The following is a 16502-nucleotide window of genomic DNA, read 5'->3' as shown; positions in this document are numbered from 1 at the left end:
AGCTTGTGCATATTTTGTAGTGCTGTCTCTAGAGTAACTGCTTTAAGTGGCCTCTCTCCAACAGTTAGTTTTTATCCTGGTGGTATTAAAGCATGAAACCAAGGAATAAATTGTACTGTCATTGGGCAGAATTTTTAAATCTAGAAAAGATTGTTTCCTTTATTAAATATCCTTTACTCTTCAAAATGGATTAATGCTTTCACCAGGGACCAGAAAGGAATAAGCCACTTCATTGCTATAGCAACATGATCCACAATCTAATAATGTTTTCTCCACAGTAAGCATCATTTGATATTTGTAACTGTAATATACCATTTGACTACTGTAATGTGCCTTACATGGGGCTACCTTTGAAGACTGTCTGGAAGCTTTAGTTGGTGCAAAGTGCAGCCACCTGGACAATGGTGGGACCCAGAAAATCTGAGAAGATTATACCAATTTTATGCCAACTGCACTGACTGCCAATACAATTCCAGACTGAATTCAAAATGTTGATTTAAACATTCAACCACCCTAAATCAGCAGTGCAAAACCTGCTGCTCATGGCCGTTCCCGATGCTGTCTGGGAAGCTGGTGTGGCCCCCACCCACTTTCCCTTGCAACTCAGCTGATTAGCTGTACTGGTGGGTGGGGAAAATGTTGTTCTGGCAATGCGATTAGCAGTGCGAGGACAGTGATCTCACTGGGGCTCACTGGAGAATGGGAGAGATGAAAGCCTCTCCAGACCTGCAGCGATCCCACTTCTGAGTTTGCTGTTCTCCTTTCAGAAGTAACAGCAGAAAAACAATAATCTCAGTGAAGTTCAATGTGGGATGCCCTCTTCTCTCAGGCATTTGGCAGCACATAGTGAGTTTTAATCTGGTCCTGGGTTGTCTTTGGCTGATTGTTTAAATGTTATTTTTAGATATATGTTGCCTGTGTCTGTGCTATCTGCAGAAGTAATAGAATAGCAGGGTTGGAAGAGGCCCATAAGACCATCGAGTCTTGTAGTGGCAAATTCAGAAGTGCAGGGTCCCTTCACAGCCACACCCCTCACAGCCACACCCCCTTCAATTATACAATCTTGTACAATTCTACAATAAAAATGAGCTTTCAGTCACTTACTTTATCTCTAAGCCATAATTTCTCCCAATTATGTTAGTGCAATTACTTGTGATTTCACCACTTTCTATTTCAGTGCTCAGTGCAAATTAGTGCTATGCTTGTTTACTCAGAAGTCCCATTAAGTTCAATGGGCTTACTCCCATGTAAGTATGGGTAGGATTGCAATCTTCATCTTACTTCTCATCCCTGGTATGTGTAAAGTAACAGTACAGAACCATGTCTTCAGTAGTGCCAACCACATGCCTCCGGGAAGCTCACAAACAGGGCAAGATGGAAAAAGCCCTCCCCTCCTGCTGGACCCCAGGATCTGGTGGCAATCAGAGGTATCCTGCCTCCCAATAGCACAGCTTGCACCAAGGATAGTTAGCAGGAAAAACAATATCTCACCCGCTCCTCCATGCAAATATTCTTATCATACAGTGAGTGCAAGTGATTTGCAAAAGCAAACAACAAACAGCTGTGCACAATTAACATGCAGAAGTCCCTGACACAAAGATGTAATGGCCGCTCTCATTGGCAACTTTTATTCATGGAGGATGGTTCCCTTCCATCAGCAGGTATTGGCCATGATAGCAATGTTGAACCTCCATGTGCAGAGGCAGTATACCTCTGGCAACCAGAGGCTGCGGTCAACCCACAGGGGATGTTGGACTTTTTTCTGTCTAAGCATACATTGTACCTTAAATAGAAGGACTCTACACCAGCTGCTGGGGAACATGGGTGGGAAGACGCTGTTGTGCTCATGCCCTGCTTGTGGGTTCCTGGTCAACAGCTGGTTGGCCACTGTGTGAACAGAATGCTGGACTAGATGGACCCTTGGTCTGAACCAGCATGGCTCTTCTGTCTTCTTATGTTCTTATGACTGGAGGCTGGGTCAGAGATTCAGGCAGAAACCCTCCTTTCAATTGACTCCTTTCAATTGACTTGTTCACAGACTGATAAAGCGAAAAACACCTGGATATCTCCTCCCAGTTGGTTATTTATTGTTTATTTATTATTTAATTTCTATTCCACCTTTCTGCCAAGAAATGGCACTCAATACAGCTGATAATAAAATACAGATTAAAAACAAAATATTGATTAACATAGAATGTAAAATCAAATTGTCAAGAATATAGGCCAGCTCTTTCCCCCCTGGGGCTAGTCCTTGCTCCCACAGATGATTCAGCCACCCCTGAATGTGCTTTCTGGGCAGCTCTTTGGTCCTGGCGCTCAAGGCCAAGCCCAGCCTTTGTTAATTGCGGAAGTGATAACAGCTGAACTTTGGGGAAGACCCTGCCTTCTGGGGTGAGGGTGGGGAGCCCAGCGACGGAGCTGATGATTGGCTGGGTGAAGTCTGCCTTGGGTTGCCAGGGCTCGGCCTTAAAAGGAGCTGGAGTGAAGGCGTGGCTGTCACTCTCCCCACCTCCGCCCCGTTACGGTGGCTCTTGGACCTGTTTGGACTGCTGGGCTCTATCCCGGGAGGCCCTTGCTTCCGTAACATATGAGGAAGGTCAGCCAGCTTTTGGTATTTTGCTTGGGTGTGCTGTTGAAAGGCTCTCTGTCCACAAGGGTTTTGTTGTTGCTGTTATTTCAGGCTTGTAACCCTTTATGCAGTCTACCGCCTCACACCTTCCCGTTTCCTGCCACCCTTCCCTTTAAAAATAAACGTCTACTCAACTCCAGGGCGGTGTTCTTCCATCTGGGCAACCTCAGTGCTCATTTCAGTGACTTTTGGCCAGGGTGAGTGGCTGTTGGGTGCTTCTAGGGAATTTGAGGCCAGAAGTGGCCTGTCCTACCTTGCAGGGAAGTTGGAACTAGTTCCAGCTTCCCTTCACACAAATAGATTTTAAAAAAACAGTAATAAAAAGATTAGGGGTATTCACAGAGCCCCCAATTCTGTTTGGAGGCTGATTTGGATCCTCTGAATCAGCGCTGATTCATTTTGGACCAATTCGGACCCGATCTGATTCGCTTCGGAGCAAACAAGATTCAGATATCCGAATGATTTGGATTTTACATTTTCCCATTGACTTGCATTGGAAAACAGAAATGACTGTAACATTTTCCGTTTCTATGATCAGTACATGAAATTTGGGAACCTGGCAGCCCCAATGGAGATGTCTGAACCTGCCAAACTTCAGACAGTTTGGCCCAGTAGCTTTTGTGCTAGGCACAGGTAAATTTTGCTTTTTTCAAGGAAATCTCTCAAAGCAAAGAGCCATAATTCTTCAGTGTGCATGAAATCTGGGCACCTGGCAGCCCCTATGGAGGTGACTGAACCTGCAAAATTGCTGACAGTTTTGTGCTTTGTTGTTCAGTCGTTAAGTTGTGTCCGACTCTTTGTGACCCCATGGACCATAGCATGCCAGGCCTTCCTGTCTTCCACCCTCTCCCGGAGCGTGCTCAAGTTCATATTCATTGCATCAGAGATGCTATCTAGCCATCTCATCCTCTGCTGTCCCATTCTCCTTTGCCTTCAATCTTTCCCAGCAGTTTTTGTGCTAGCCATGCATAAATTTTCCTTTTCTCAGAAATGAAAACAAAAGGTAAAAAACTGTCAGCCACACAAGCGATTAGAGATCTTAATCAGGAGGTGTTTAAGGTGACAATTAGGAGATCACTATCCTTAATCTCTGGTGTAGGGTTGTTGTTTTTTTGAAGTGCAAAAAGTACTTTCCTTTTGTCTGTCCTGAATCTGTCACTGACTTGAGGCTTTCATTAAGGGAAGAAAGAAAAGTTAAACATCCCTTTGGCTACAACCTGCAGTACACATTACCTGGAAAAGTTGTTCCAGCCCCCTGATCATTTTGTCAGCCCTTTTCCCCAGGAAGGGTGAGATGAAGCAAACATTTAAAAAATACATATAGCCTAGCCTTATCATATTCATCTTATGGTCATTTGATGTACACAAGGGAAAACAAGTGACAAGCAAAGCGTCTTGGAAAACTAGCAAAAGTTATGATGCTTCATATTATGCGTATCGTGTACTGCTTTGCCCCACAGTATATATTGGACTGTGTATTAGTGTACTGCTTTGGCCACACACTGTTTGCTTGTGCACAGTAATGTGTATGGTGAACTCACACAGCACACACACACACAAGACCAAAAGAAAAACAGAAACAGAAAGAAAAAACTACCTAAAAGGGGGGGGGGGGAATAACACTAAAGCCTAAGAGAAGAGAAAAGGGGTCGTTGTTTGTATTCTTTGGGTTTTTTTTATAAGAATATAGAGAGTTGAAAAATGGGAAGGGAAGGAATAGTAATTGAGAAGGGCAGGGAGCCAAAGACCAAACAGTACAAAGCAAGGAAACAAACCACTGGATTAGAAGTTCAGCCCTATTAGCACCTAGAGATGTCACTTTCCAAGGCTCGGTTCCCCCCCCCCCCAACTCCTTTTCTCCCGCTCCCTTCTCTAGCAAGTTGTTACATTTACTCAGACAGGCTGTCTGGGCTTCAGAATTGTCCAAAGTGATCCAAAGCATTTCAGATCTCTCTGACCCACTTCAGACTGCTCTGGACCCACTTTAGATTCAGACTGAAGCTGTCCAAAACACCCCAATTTATTTCGGGATTCAGGATTCGGACTGAAGAGGTTGTTGTTGTTGTTCAGTCGTTCAGTCGTGTCCGACTCTTCGTGACCCCATGGACCATAGCACGCCAGGCCTTCCTGTCCTGCGCTCTCTCCCGGAGCGTGCTCAAGTTCATATTCATTGCATCGGTGATGCTATCTAGCCATCTCATCCTCTGCCGTCCCCTTCTCCTTTTGCCTTCAGTCTTTCCCAGCATCAGGGTCTTTTCCAGGGAGTTTTCTCTTCGCATTAGGTGGCCAAAATATTGGAGCTTCAGCTTCATTATCTGTCCTTCCAATGAGCACTCAGGGTTGATTTCCTTTAATTTGACCTCCTTGCAGTCCAGGGGACTCGTAAGAGTCTTCTCCAGCACCACAGTTCGAAAGCATCAATTCTTCGGCGCTCAGCCTTCCTTATAGTCCAGCTCTCACAGTCATACATTACTACTGGGAAAACCATAGCTTTGATTAGACGGACCTTTGTCGGCAAGGTGATGTCTCTGCTTCTTACTATGCTGTCTAGGTTGGCCATAGCTTTCCTCCCAAGGAGCAAGCGTCTTTTAATTTCATGGCTACAGTCACCGTCTGTGGTGATCTTGGAGCCCAAGAAAGTAAAATCTGTCACTGCTTCCATTTCTTCCCCTTCTATATGCCAGGAAGTGATGGGGCCAGATGCCATGATCTTAGTTTTTTTAATGTTGAGTTTCAAACCAGCTTTTGCACTCTCCTCTTTCACCCTCAACAAGAGGCTCTTGAGATCCTCTTCGCTTTCTGCCATTAGGGTGGTATCGTCTGCATATCGGAGGTTGTTGATAATTCTCCCGGCAATCTTAATTCCGACCTCTGATTCATCCAACCCGGCATTTCTCATGATGTACTCTGCATATAAGTTAAATAAGCAGGGTGACAATATGCAGCCTTGTCGTACTCCTTTCCCAATTTTGAACCAATCGGTTGTTCCATGTCTGGTTCTTACTGTTGCTTCTTGACCCTGGTACAGGTTTCTCAGGAGACAGGTAAGGTGGTCTGGTACTCCCATCACTTTCAGAATTTGCCACAGTTTGTTGTGATCCACACAATCAAAGGCTTTAGCGTAGTCAATGAAGCAGAAATAGACGTTTTTCTGGAATTCTCTTGCTTTCTCCATGATCCAGCGAATGTTGGCGATTTGATCTCTAGTTCCTCTGCCTCTTCGAAACCCAGCTTGTACTTCCGGTAGTTCTCGGTTCGCATACTGCTGAAGCCTAGCTTGTAGGATTTTGAGCATCACCTTGCTGGCATGTGAAATGAGCGCAATGGTGCGGTAGTTTGAACACTCTTTGGTGTTGCCCTTCTTTGGAATTGGAATGTAAACTGACCTTTTCCGGTCTTGTGGCCACTGTTGAGTGTTCCAGATTTGTTGGCATATTGAATGCAGCACTTTAACAGCATCATCTTTTAGGATTTTAAATAGCTCGGCTGGAATACTGTCATCTCCGCTAGCTTTGTTGTTACTAATGCTTCCTAAGGCCCACTTGACTTCACTCTCGAGGATGTCCGGCTCAAGTTCAGTGACCACACTATCATGGCTATCAGGGACATTCAGATCTTTCCTGTATAGTTCTTCTGTGTATTCTTGCCACCTCTTCTTAATCTCATCTGCTTCTGTTAGGTCCCTGCCTTCTTTGTCCTTTATCATGCCCATCTTTGCACAAAACGTTCCCTTGAGATCTCCAATTTTCTTGAAGAGATCTCTAGTCTTTCCCATTCTGTTGTTTTCCTCGATTTCTTTGCATTGTTCACTTAAGAAGGCCTTCTTGTCTCTCCTTGCTATTCTCTGGAACTCTGCATTCAGTTGGGTATATCTTCCCCTTTCTCCCTTGCTTTTCGCTTCCCTTCTTTCGTGAGCTACTTGTAAAGCCTCATCAGACAGCCACTTTGCTTTCTTGCATTTCTTTTTCTTTGGGATGGATTTCGTTGCTGCCTCCTGAACAATGTTACGGACCTCCGTCCATAGTTCCTCAGGCACTCTGTCTATCAGGTCTAATCCCTGAAATCTATTCCTCACCTCCACTGTATATTCATCAGGGATATGATTTAGGTCATACCTGAACGGTTTAGTGGTTTTCCCGACGTTCTTCAATTTAAGCCGAAATTTTGCAAGAAGCAGCTCATGATCTGAGCCACAGTCAGCTCCAGGTCTTGTTTTTACTGACTGTATGGAGCTTCTCCATCTTTGGCTGCAAAGGACATAATCAATCTGATTTCGATATTGACCATCTGGCGATGTCCATGTGTAGAGTCGCCTCTTGTGCTGTTGGAAAAGAGTGTTTGCTATGACCAGCATGTTCTCTTGGCAAAACTCTATTAGCTTTTGTCCTGCTTCATTTTGTACACCAAGGCCATGCTTGCCTGTTATCCCGGTGATTTCTTGACTTCCTACTTTAGCATTCCAAACCCGTATGATGAAGAGGACGTCTTTTTTTGGTGTTAGTTCTAGAAGGTGTTGTAGGTCTTCATAGAACCGATCAACCTCAGCTTCTTCGGCCTCAGTGGTTGGGGCATAGACTTGAATTACTGTGATGTTGAATGGTGTGCCTTGGATTCGTACTGAGATCATTGTATCATTTTTAAGATTGTACCCCAGTACTGCTTTTCCCACCCTTCTGTTGACTATGAGTGCTACTCCATTTCTTCTAAGGGATTCTTGCCCACAATAGTAGATATGATGGTCACCTGAATTAAATTCGCCCATGCCTGTCCATTTTAGTTCGCTGATTCCCAAGATGTCGATGTTCAATCTTGCCATCTCATGTTTGACCCCCTCCAGCTTACCTTGATTCATTGATCTGACATTCCAGGTTCCTAAACAATATTGTTCTTTACAGCATCGGATTTTCTTTTCACCACCAGACACATCCACATCTGAGTGTCCTTTCGGGTTTGGCCCAGCCGCTTCACTCTTTCTGGCGCTACTTGGAAATACCCTCTGCTCTTCCCCAGTAGCATATTGGACACCTTCCGACCTGAGGGGCTCATCTTCCGGCATCATATCTTTTAGCCTTGTGATACGTTCCATGGGGTTTTCTTGGCAAGAATACTGGAGTGGGTTGCCATTTCCTTCTCCAGTGGACCACATTTTGTCAGAACTCTCTGCCATGACCTGTCCGTCTTGGGTGGCCCTGCACGGCATAGCTTATGGCTTCAATGAGTTACGCAAGCCCCTTCGCCACAACAAGGCAGTGATCCATGAAGGGGACTGAAGAGGTGCACAGCCCTAAAGAAAAATAAACAACAGCCAACCAATTAAAAACCTCTTAAGCAACAGACCCGTTTATATGCCATAGGACTGAATAAAAAGATCTCTTGAGTACTGGAAAACATTCCTATTTCTCAACTTCTATCAACGCAGGGGCAAACTACACATCACGTGCAAAGGTGTATGATGAAACTCCTTTTTTATTGTGTCACCTAGCTTTTACAAGCTTGCAATGGGGAATGGTATTTTTCAAAAGACTATTGCCTCATATTATTCTGCATTTTAAAGGAGCTAGCAAACAATGGCATTTAAGCTGCAATCTTATACACACTTACCTGGGAGTAAGTCCCATTGACTCATTGGGGCTTACTTCTGAATACATATGTAAAGCACAGCTTAGAAGCCCAGCAAAAAAATTCTAGCATCTCATCTCAGTCTACCACTTCATTCTGCCCAATAGCTCTACACGGGATATTATTGTTATTGTTATTATTATTATTATTTGAGGTGGTGCTGCGCTGCCCATACAAAAAGGGCTATACCACATGCTCCATACCATGTGCTCCACCCCCCCTCCCAAAGTGATCTCGCCCACCAATCTGAGAAATTCAGCCCCCTTCCCACTTTCAAGCTCACTTTTACCTTACCTTCTCCTCTACCACCACCTACCGCCGAGTGGGTTCTCCCCAGCTGGGCTGCAGCTACTACCCCTAAAATGCTACTGCCTCCCTCAGAGGCTGGCTCTGGAGGTCATGAACTCCCCGTCTTCACTTGGGAAGGGGAGCCATGCTTGTTGCGCAGCTACGGCCACTGCTGCCCAGTGTGTTGTGGGACGAGCTCAGCTGAACACAGCCAGGCAGCAGCCTCCTTCCTTCTCCCACTGGAGGCGTGAGCGAAGGGGGCAGAACAGAAGCAGGGCTAACGGCTGCGCGCACACGCCCTCCCTCCCTCCCTCCCTCGGTCACTGCTGGGCAAGTGGAGGGAAGCCAGCTGGGACCTGCCTGCAAAAATAGTACCAGGTCAAAGACCCAGTGCGACCCATCACAACCACAAACCCAGCTATCTGTCTAGATGTTTTTATGTAAATGCTTTTTTGTACTTTGTATAATGTATTTTAAAGGTTTTTAATTTTTGTAAACCACTCAGAGCTTCAGCTATAGGGTGGTATAGAAATATATCAAATGAAATTAAATTAAATGGGAGAGACTTTCACATCCACCACCCACACTCAGCCGGCATGGAGTGGAGCTTTAACTCTTCCAATCAGTGCACACTGAGATGCATGTATGTATATGTGTGTGTGCCTGCACGCCCATGCATGTGCAGCCCCTGGAGCCCTCCCCCCATAAGCCAGTTGCAGCTCTTAGGGCCAAAAAGACTGTGCACCCCTCATCTAGATAATCAGTTTCATTTAGAAATCTCTGTAGGCTTCACTGCTACATGTCCAAGATGACACATACTGTATATGCAAAAAATATTCTTTAGGTGCAATGGCTCAGGTAGAGATGAAAAGCATATAGCACTATGGTAAACTGTACTAATAATCATGTTGATAATATGTGAGCATTACCATTTTCTCTGCAAAGCTCATCTTTTACCCTTGTCTTGAACTCTGGGATCTTAAAACTTGATTTCCAATTTTTCAAAACCTCGGTTTTCAGTTTGATCCATGGAGCGCAGACTGTTATCCATTTGTCACAACCCTGGTCCTCTGGACATCGAAAGCACTGCGGTGGAACACCATCATGATTAATTTAGGCACTGCCTGACAAAGTGGCAACTTGCTATGGTGATGAAGAGTTTAATTCAGTGGAGGCTGGTGGCTCCAATGGCAGTGGGGCTTTACATCTTGGACAACTACTTTAGAGTTCTGACTGGTTCTGATTGAAACCCAGAATGGATTCACTGCCCCACTGATATTGGAGACAGCAGCCTCCTCTGATTTAATTAATGTGTTTTACCAGAACTCACTAAGAGGCAGCATCATGTCCTGCTTCTTGTGGGCTTCCCATAAGGGTCTGGTTGGCCACTGTGGGAAACATGATGCTGGACTTGATAGACCTTTGGCCTGATCCAGCAGGGCTTCTCTTATGCAATTAGCTTTATAAAAACTCTTTAAAATTTCTGTTGGTTTCTGAATTAACCTTCCAGCATCAGCCCTAAAGCTCTGCAAAACTGGGCTCAACGTTTGTTTTCATAGTCAGTGGCTGAGGCCCTAGCTATGCATGGAGCCTTTTAAGAGTCTAACACCCTGATGCCAGCCATATGTTAGAGCCAAAATAGATGTGAGATTAACTGTGTGACTGAGGCTAACAAGCGTGATTTTTAAAAAATGTGAATGGCAGCATTCTTGAGACTGTGGCAGGGTGCAGGGGGAGGTTAACCCTCTCTTCTCCTTGCCACTGTTCCAACCAAAATCACCTCTCTGAAGCTGCTATTTGCGTTTCAAGGAAATTCCCAAGGCTGCTGAGGCTTCCCTGCAGCTAGTATTTACGTAGCAAAAAACAAACAAACATGTTAATGGCATTCATACAATTAATGTCTCTGTTAGTTTGGCCCTAGGTATTAAGGCCCCTTCTTACTGCTGGTTCATAAGAACATAAGAAGAGCCACGCTGGATCAGACCAAGGGTCCATCTACTACAGCATTTTGTTCACATGGTGGCCAACCAGCTGTCAACAGGAAACCCACAAGCAGAATACGTTCAATGGCATCCTCCCACTCATGTTCCCCAGCGACTGGTGTATAGGCTCAGTGCCTCTGCTACTGGAGGTAGGATATTGCCATCAGGAGTAGTAGCCATTGATAGCCTTCTCCAGGAATTTGTCTAATCCCCTTTTAAAACCATCCAAATTGGTGGCTACCACTACATCTTGTGGTAGTAAATTCCATAGTTTATGCACTCTGTGAAGAAGTCCTTCCTTTTTTCTGTCCTGAATCTCCCTGAGGGAAGAATCAGGCTTCCCTCAATGCAGGAAGCCTGATTCCCAGGCAGCCTCCCATTCAAGTACTAACCAGAGCTGACCCTGCTTAGCTTCCGAGATCAGACAAGATCAGGCACATCCAGGCCTTTGCTCAGATGAGTCATTCAATAAAAAAGAAAGAAAAGGGTGTGTGTTTGTGTGTGTGGCAGGGAGGGAGGATTTGACCCTTCTGCCTTGAGAAGAGAAGACTGAGGGGAGATACGATAGTGCTCTTCAAGTACTTGAAAGCTGTCATAGAGAGGAAGGCCAGGATCACTTCTCAATCATCCCAGAGTGCAGGCCACGGAATCATGGGCTCAAGTTACAGGAAGCCAGATTCTGGCTGAGCAGAAGGAAAACTTCCTGACTGTTAGAGCAATATGACAATGGAACCAGTTCCCTAGGAAGATGGTGGGCTCTCCCACACTGGAGGCATTCAAGATGAGGCTGGACAGCCATCTGTCAGGGATGCTCTGACTTAGCTTCCTGCATTGAGCAGGGGTTTGGACTCGATGGTCTTATAGGCCCCTTCCAACCCTACTATTCTATGATTCTATCCCACCAGTCAGCTTCATAGAATGACCCCGTGTTCTAGTATTTTGAGAGAGGGAGAAAAATTCTCCATGCCATGCATAATTTTGTAGACCTCTATCATGTCTTCCCTTACCCTCCTTGTTTCCAAGCTAAACAGTCCCAGCTGTTGTAACCTTCTCTCATAGAGGAGATGCTCCAGCCCCTTGATCATTTTAGTTGTCCCTTTCTGCACCTTTTCCAGCTCAACAATATCTTTTTTAGGTGTGGTAACCAGAAGTGTACACAGTATTCCAAGTGTGGTCGCACCATAGATTTGTATACAGACAGTATGATGTTGGCAGTTTTATTCTCATTCCCTTTTCTAATTACGCCTAACATGGAGTTTGCCTTTTTTACAGTGGCTGCACACTGGGTTGACATCTTCATTGAGCTGTCCACCACAACCCCAAGATCTCTTTTTTGGTGAGTCACCACTACCTCAAATTCCATCAGTGGCAATGAATCTGGAAATTTCTATTTTGGAAATGTTTTGCAGGATCAGGCCATGTGTGGGTGCCATCCACATACAAAGGCACAATGCCCAAATCAAGCTAGTTTCTTGCAAGGTCCTTTGAAATATTTGGTCTTGTCATGGAGCATGCTTTTCCATTATTATTTGAGGAAGTTTACTCCAAGCAGAAGATTTGCTTTAGTCATTGTGATGGTGCTACGGTTGCATGTGAAAAGAAAAAAGGCAGGGGTTTTCAAGTTCTAGTCTCTTTCCCCTAAAGCCAACTGCTGAGGCTTTGAAGAATAATAGGCTCAAATAATTATCAGTGTGTAAGCATGGTGTTGCGCATAGAGTGAAAACTACCTTAGATGCCAATAGCAGAAGGAGAACATCACCATTTTCAGGTGTTTTCTAAGCAAAAACCCACTGGTGGCTTACTTGGCTGGGCAAGGAGATTGAGAGGGGTCTTCTAAGAACAGCCTTGGTATATTTTTGTTTATATTTGTATAGATAATATGCTGTCTTTCAGCCCCATAAGGGACTCCCAGTGTGGCTTAGTTCATTGGAGTAAAAACAAAAAGTAGTCTTCAGACACCAGGCACAGAGAGCCTCATAAGGCAAGGAGCTCCATAATATGGTCATCACAACTGAAAAGGTTCTCCATTTCTACAAACTACACCTCCAGAGGTGGTGGGACCCAGAGTAGGGTCTTCAGAGTTGATCATTCTAAGGGGACAGGTAGGATGATGCAGGAGAAAGCAGACCTTTAAGGGTTGTACCCAACGTTGGTCCTACGTAGTGAACGTATTGAAATGAATGAGACTTAAGTTAGACTAACGTTGGATACAACCCTAAATATCCAGGACTGCCGAGAAATACCTGGTCTAAAAATAAGAGCATCTAAATACCATTGAAATCTATTTTCAGTTTCTCTAATTGTGTCCACTTTCTCTCAATTATGCTCAATCCAGAGAAATAGCACTTTTAGCATGTGAAATGTTTTACAGCAGGGATGGGGAACCTGTGGCCCTCCAGATATTGGACTGTATCTCGGGACTCAGCTTTAGAAGTTTTCTGAACTAAAACCCTGCAGATGCTGGTCTGCAACTCCCATCGTCCCCGACAACTGTCCATCCTGGCCATGGGTGATAGGAGTTGCAGCCCAGCAACATTTGGAGGGCTGCAGGTTGCTGTTATCCTGCTCTACATCCTCACAACACAAAGCCCTTCCAAGGTAGAACTCACAGTTCTCTGGAGAGCTCAGGTGAAGTCAGTGGCCAGAGGCCATACAATTAGCTCGTAATATTGATTAAATAGGGAGTTTGAATCCAAGTTCCAAATACAGCTCATTATCTGCTGGACAATACTGATTTTTAAATAGACCATCATATTCCCACATGTATTAAAACACACATCCTTATCTGTTTTAGACCCCCCTTCTACGATGCTTCATCAAACAAAATTTACATTCATATACAGCCACCTTGTCCATGTCTCATTTATCAGTACAGTCATTTTAATGGACATAAAGCTACAGGAAAATCATTTAATTGGATTGGTATTCTATCATTTTAATATGACAGCCACAATTATCCTCAACACTCAATTGGGATAATTTCTGGTGCAATTACTGTGAGTTACAATTGGCCATATTAAAACTGTAACCAAATATTGCATGCCTTTTGCTCTCTCTCTCTCTCTCTTTATAGCTCTGTGGGTCAGGAAATGCCCCCTAACACTGCTTTTGGTGCTTATTGTACAGTCTGTCCCCAAAATGGGTAGGACACTGTCCTCTCTTAAGACCAGATTATGTAGGTCATGCTGGCTGGGAATTATGGGAATTGAAGTCCAACACAGCTGGAAGGCACCTTTTGGGGGAAGGCTGATATGGTCCATTTCTAAGGGCAGAGAGTGTTCTTTGGAATCTTCCACTTTCCAGAGAATGTACATTCAATAATAACTCTTGAAGGCTTACCTGAGAGTAAGCCTAATTGCACTCAATGGGACTTACTTCTGAGTAGACATGCATCGCATTGCACTGCAGGTTTCTGTTCATAATAGAAATCAACAAAAATTGGCGGTATCCAGCTAACGTAAATGATGTTGTGCTAGCTTAAGTGACCTCTAACACAGTGCGTTTTATGGAAACTACATTAGTGGGAGTGACACACTGGATACTGCCCAAAGTATAGATGGCATGTAAACAACTTATAGCAGAACTGTTGAAGCCTATTGAACACTATCACCACAATGCAAATTTTAAGGGTTCTATTTATGCTTTGATTTGGAAAGAGAAATGCCAGATTTCAAGATTGATGCCTGGAAGCCACATGGAGCTTCATGGTTGCAGCATCCATATGAGAGGATCCCATATCACTCAGAGAACATTTGGGTGTTTTGGGTGAGTAGATCAAGCCACTTGAAGTTGGTGTGAATAGATCTAACAATCCAAACGTTCCTGGAACAGTACAGGAGAAGCAGCCACAAAAACATTTTGTAAATTGGGTACACCCACAATCTTGAAATATCACTGAACCATGCCAAAAGATTTGACCAGCGCACAAATGTGCACTACAAAGTTAACCTCCTCATGATGATGTATTTGCCTCAAAACGATTCTAGGAGTGCAACTCAAATCAAATAGCGTGGAGAAAATCCATACCAGCATGGAGAAAGAGCATATCTCGCTTTTTGTTTTTCATTTTGTATGCAAGGAAGAACTGTTTTGATATTGGCTCCGAACATAAAATGTTCGACCCCATGGATATCAGCCCCATTCCCTAACCCCACTTCCCCTCAGCCTTCTCCAACCAATGCCATGCTGGGTGGGGATGATGGGAGTTATAATCCAACACATCTGGATGGCACTAGGTTGGGGAAGGCTGAGTGTTATACAAAACAGAAAAGCCTCCGTTCTTTGTGCTGAGTGGGTGGACGTACATATCTTCATCAGAACCATTTGTGAGAACATTTCTAGAGCGGTCCATAGTCCCTTGCCCAGTGGAAGCGGCCAGGGCATGTTGCTGTTCAGCTCTGCAGGCCTAGTCAGAGCCGAGATGAAAGGTTCCTATTTGCAGGTGCAGCCCATTTTATTGCTGTCCTGCTCAGGAGGGTGCGGGATTAGTGACTGATGGCCCCTTATTTTTATTTAATGTTATTACATTTATATCCCACCTTTCTTCCATTGTGGAACTCAAAGTGGCTACATGTGGTTCCCAAGTGGTCTCTCCAAGCACCGACCAGACCTAGACATGCTTACCTTCAGCAAGGTGGCTGCCTCCTATGCCTTCAGACCATGCCCTGGGACCATTTGGCCAGCTTTTGCTTCCCAGGGAATGAGGAGAAGTGGGAAGAAACCTGATTCTTTTTCTCTTTTCTTTCCATTATAGCAAAATAGTGCTATTGTTCACCATCTTCACAACCACCCTATAAGGTAGGCTAGACAGGAAAACTGACAGGCTCAGAATCACCCAGTGAGCTTCATGGGCAAGTAGAAATTTGAGCCAGGTTTTCATAGTCCATCCTCAGCTCAAGCTACTATACCAGCCTTCCCCAAACCAGTGCCCTTTAAATGTGTTGGGCTACAATTTCTAGCCAGTGTGGCTGGGGATACTGGGGGCTGTAGTCCAACACATCTAGAGGCCACCAGGTTGGGGAAGACTATACTATATATTAGTGACATGTGGCCATCCGGGTGCTTGAAAATTTGCCTGTTTTTACATGTCCTTTTACAGAGCAGCAAAAGCAGAAGAGTTCTTATGCTCCTGTCGGGCCACCATACAAAAATGGCAGGCTGTGTTCAGTTTGGTGAGTAACAAGTTGTGCAGACCTGACCTAGTGGTAATCTTCCCCATCAGCCAGCTGCAGTGCCTATCAAGAGCATATTTTCCACAGCTTTTCTTGCATAGAATTGTCAAAAAACTGGGTGGGCTCTGCGAGTTAACTCCACTTACGAGGAAAGAGTAATGCTCGACCAATTCACCCTCTCCTCTAACATGTAAGCACTTTGGCCATTTGGGAAATGTACCGATTTGCCACCAGATGGCACTTACTTACCAGATAACTGCACATTCCTGACCAGCCCCTAACTTTTAACTCACCAGAATAAGTAATCTTTGAGAAGAATCAAAAAGTATTATGTTCCTTCTGCTTACATTCAAGATGGAAAACTGCATAGAGAAGGATTTGCTCCCGTGTTCAGTTCCACGCATAAATGTTTCTGGCAGCACTTGTTGACTCTGTTGAAGCAAGACCTGCACACACACACACAGGTTGTAGGGTAGCTCTCCCTAACAAAAGGAAGGCCTCCATTAAGCCCCATTAAGAAAGGGCCACTCCAGGAGTTCCAGGAGAACAGGCACGCAGTCAGCCAATTCGTGAAAAGGAAAAGGCCATAAGCAGCAGCATAGCACTGTAATGTACAAAGTGTTTCACCATCCCCATTTCATATATTTCCACAGTCTGTGCTAGGATGGAAGCTAGGAATATTTCTGTTTTGCCAATAAGCAAGTCTCTCTAAGCCAGACATCATCCCACAAAAATCTACAACAGAGCTAAACCCTCAGCTCATCATTTTTTAGTCCAATATCTCATATTTTAATGTATTTTACTGACCTTGTT

At 44.5% G+C, this 16502-nt stretch overlaps 1 protein-coding gene across 2 annotated transcripts in view; it reads left to right on the top strand.

Annotated features, from left to right (window-relative positions):
* Positions 1–16502, top strand: part of LOC146357333 (uncharacterized) — a 91394-nt gene that overhangs the window by 30827 nt on the left and 44065 nt on the right. Inside the window, exons 5-7 of one of the 2 annotated variants that reach the window (XM_084845321.1) lie at positions 11791–11854; positions 14175–14283; positions 15617–15689. In XM_084845321.1, coding sequence (XP_084701447.1) covers positions 11791–11854; positions 14175–14283; positions 15617–15689 — 246 coding nt within the window. The remainder of the gene's footprint in view (positions 1–11790; positions 11855–14174; positions 14284–15616; positions 15690–16502) is intronic. The other variant, XM_084845329.1, reaches the window with a different exon arrangement.

This window comes from Heloderma suspectum, chromosome 1 (genome assembly GCF_057233095.1).
Source record: "Heloderma suspectum isolate Gila_16-S chromosome 1, 16-S_ref, whole genome shotgun sequence".
NCBI lineage: Eukaryota > Metazoa > Chordata > Lepidosauria > Squamata > Helodermatidae > Heloderma > Heloderma suspectum.
This window is presented reverse-complemented; position numbering and strand designations above follow the sequence as displayed.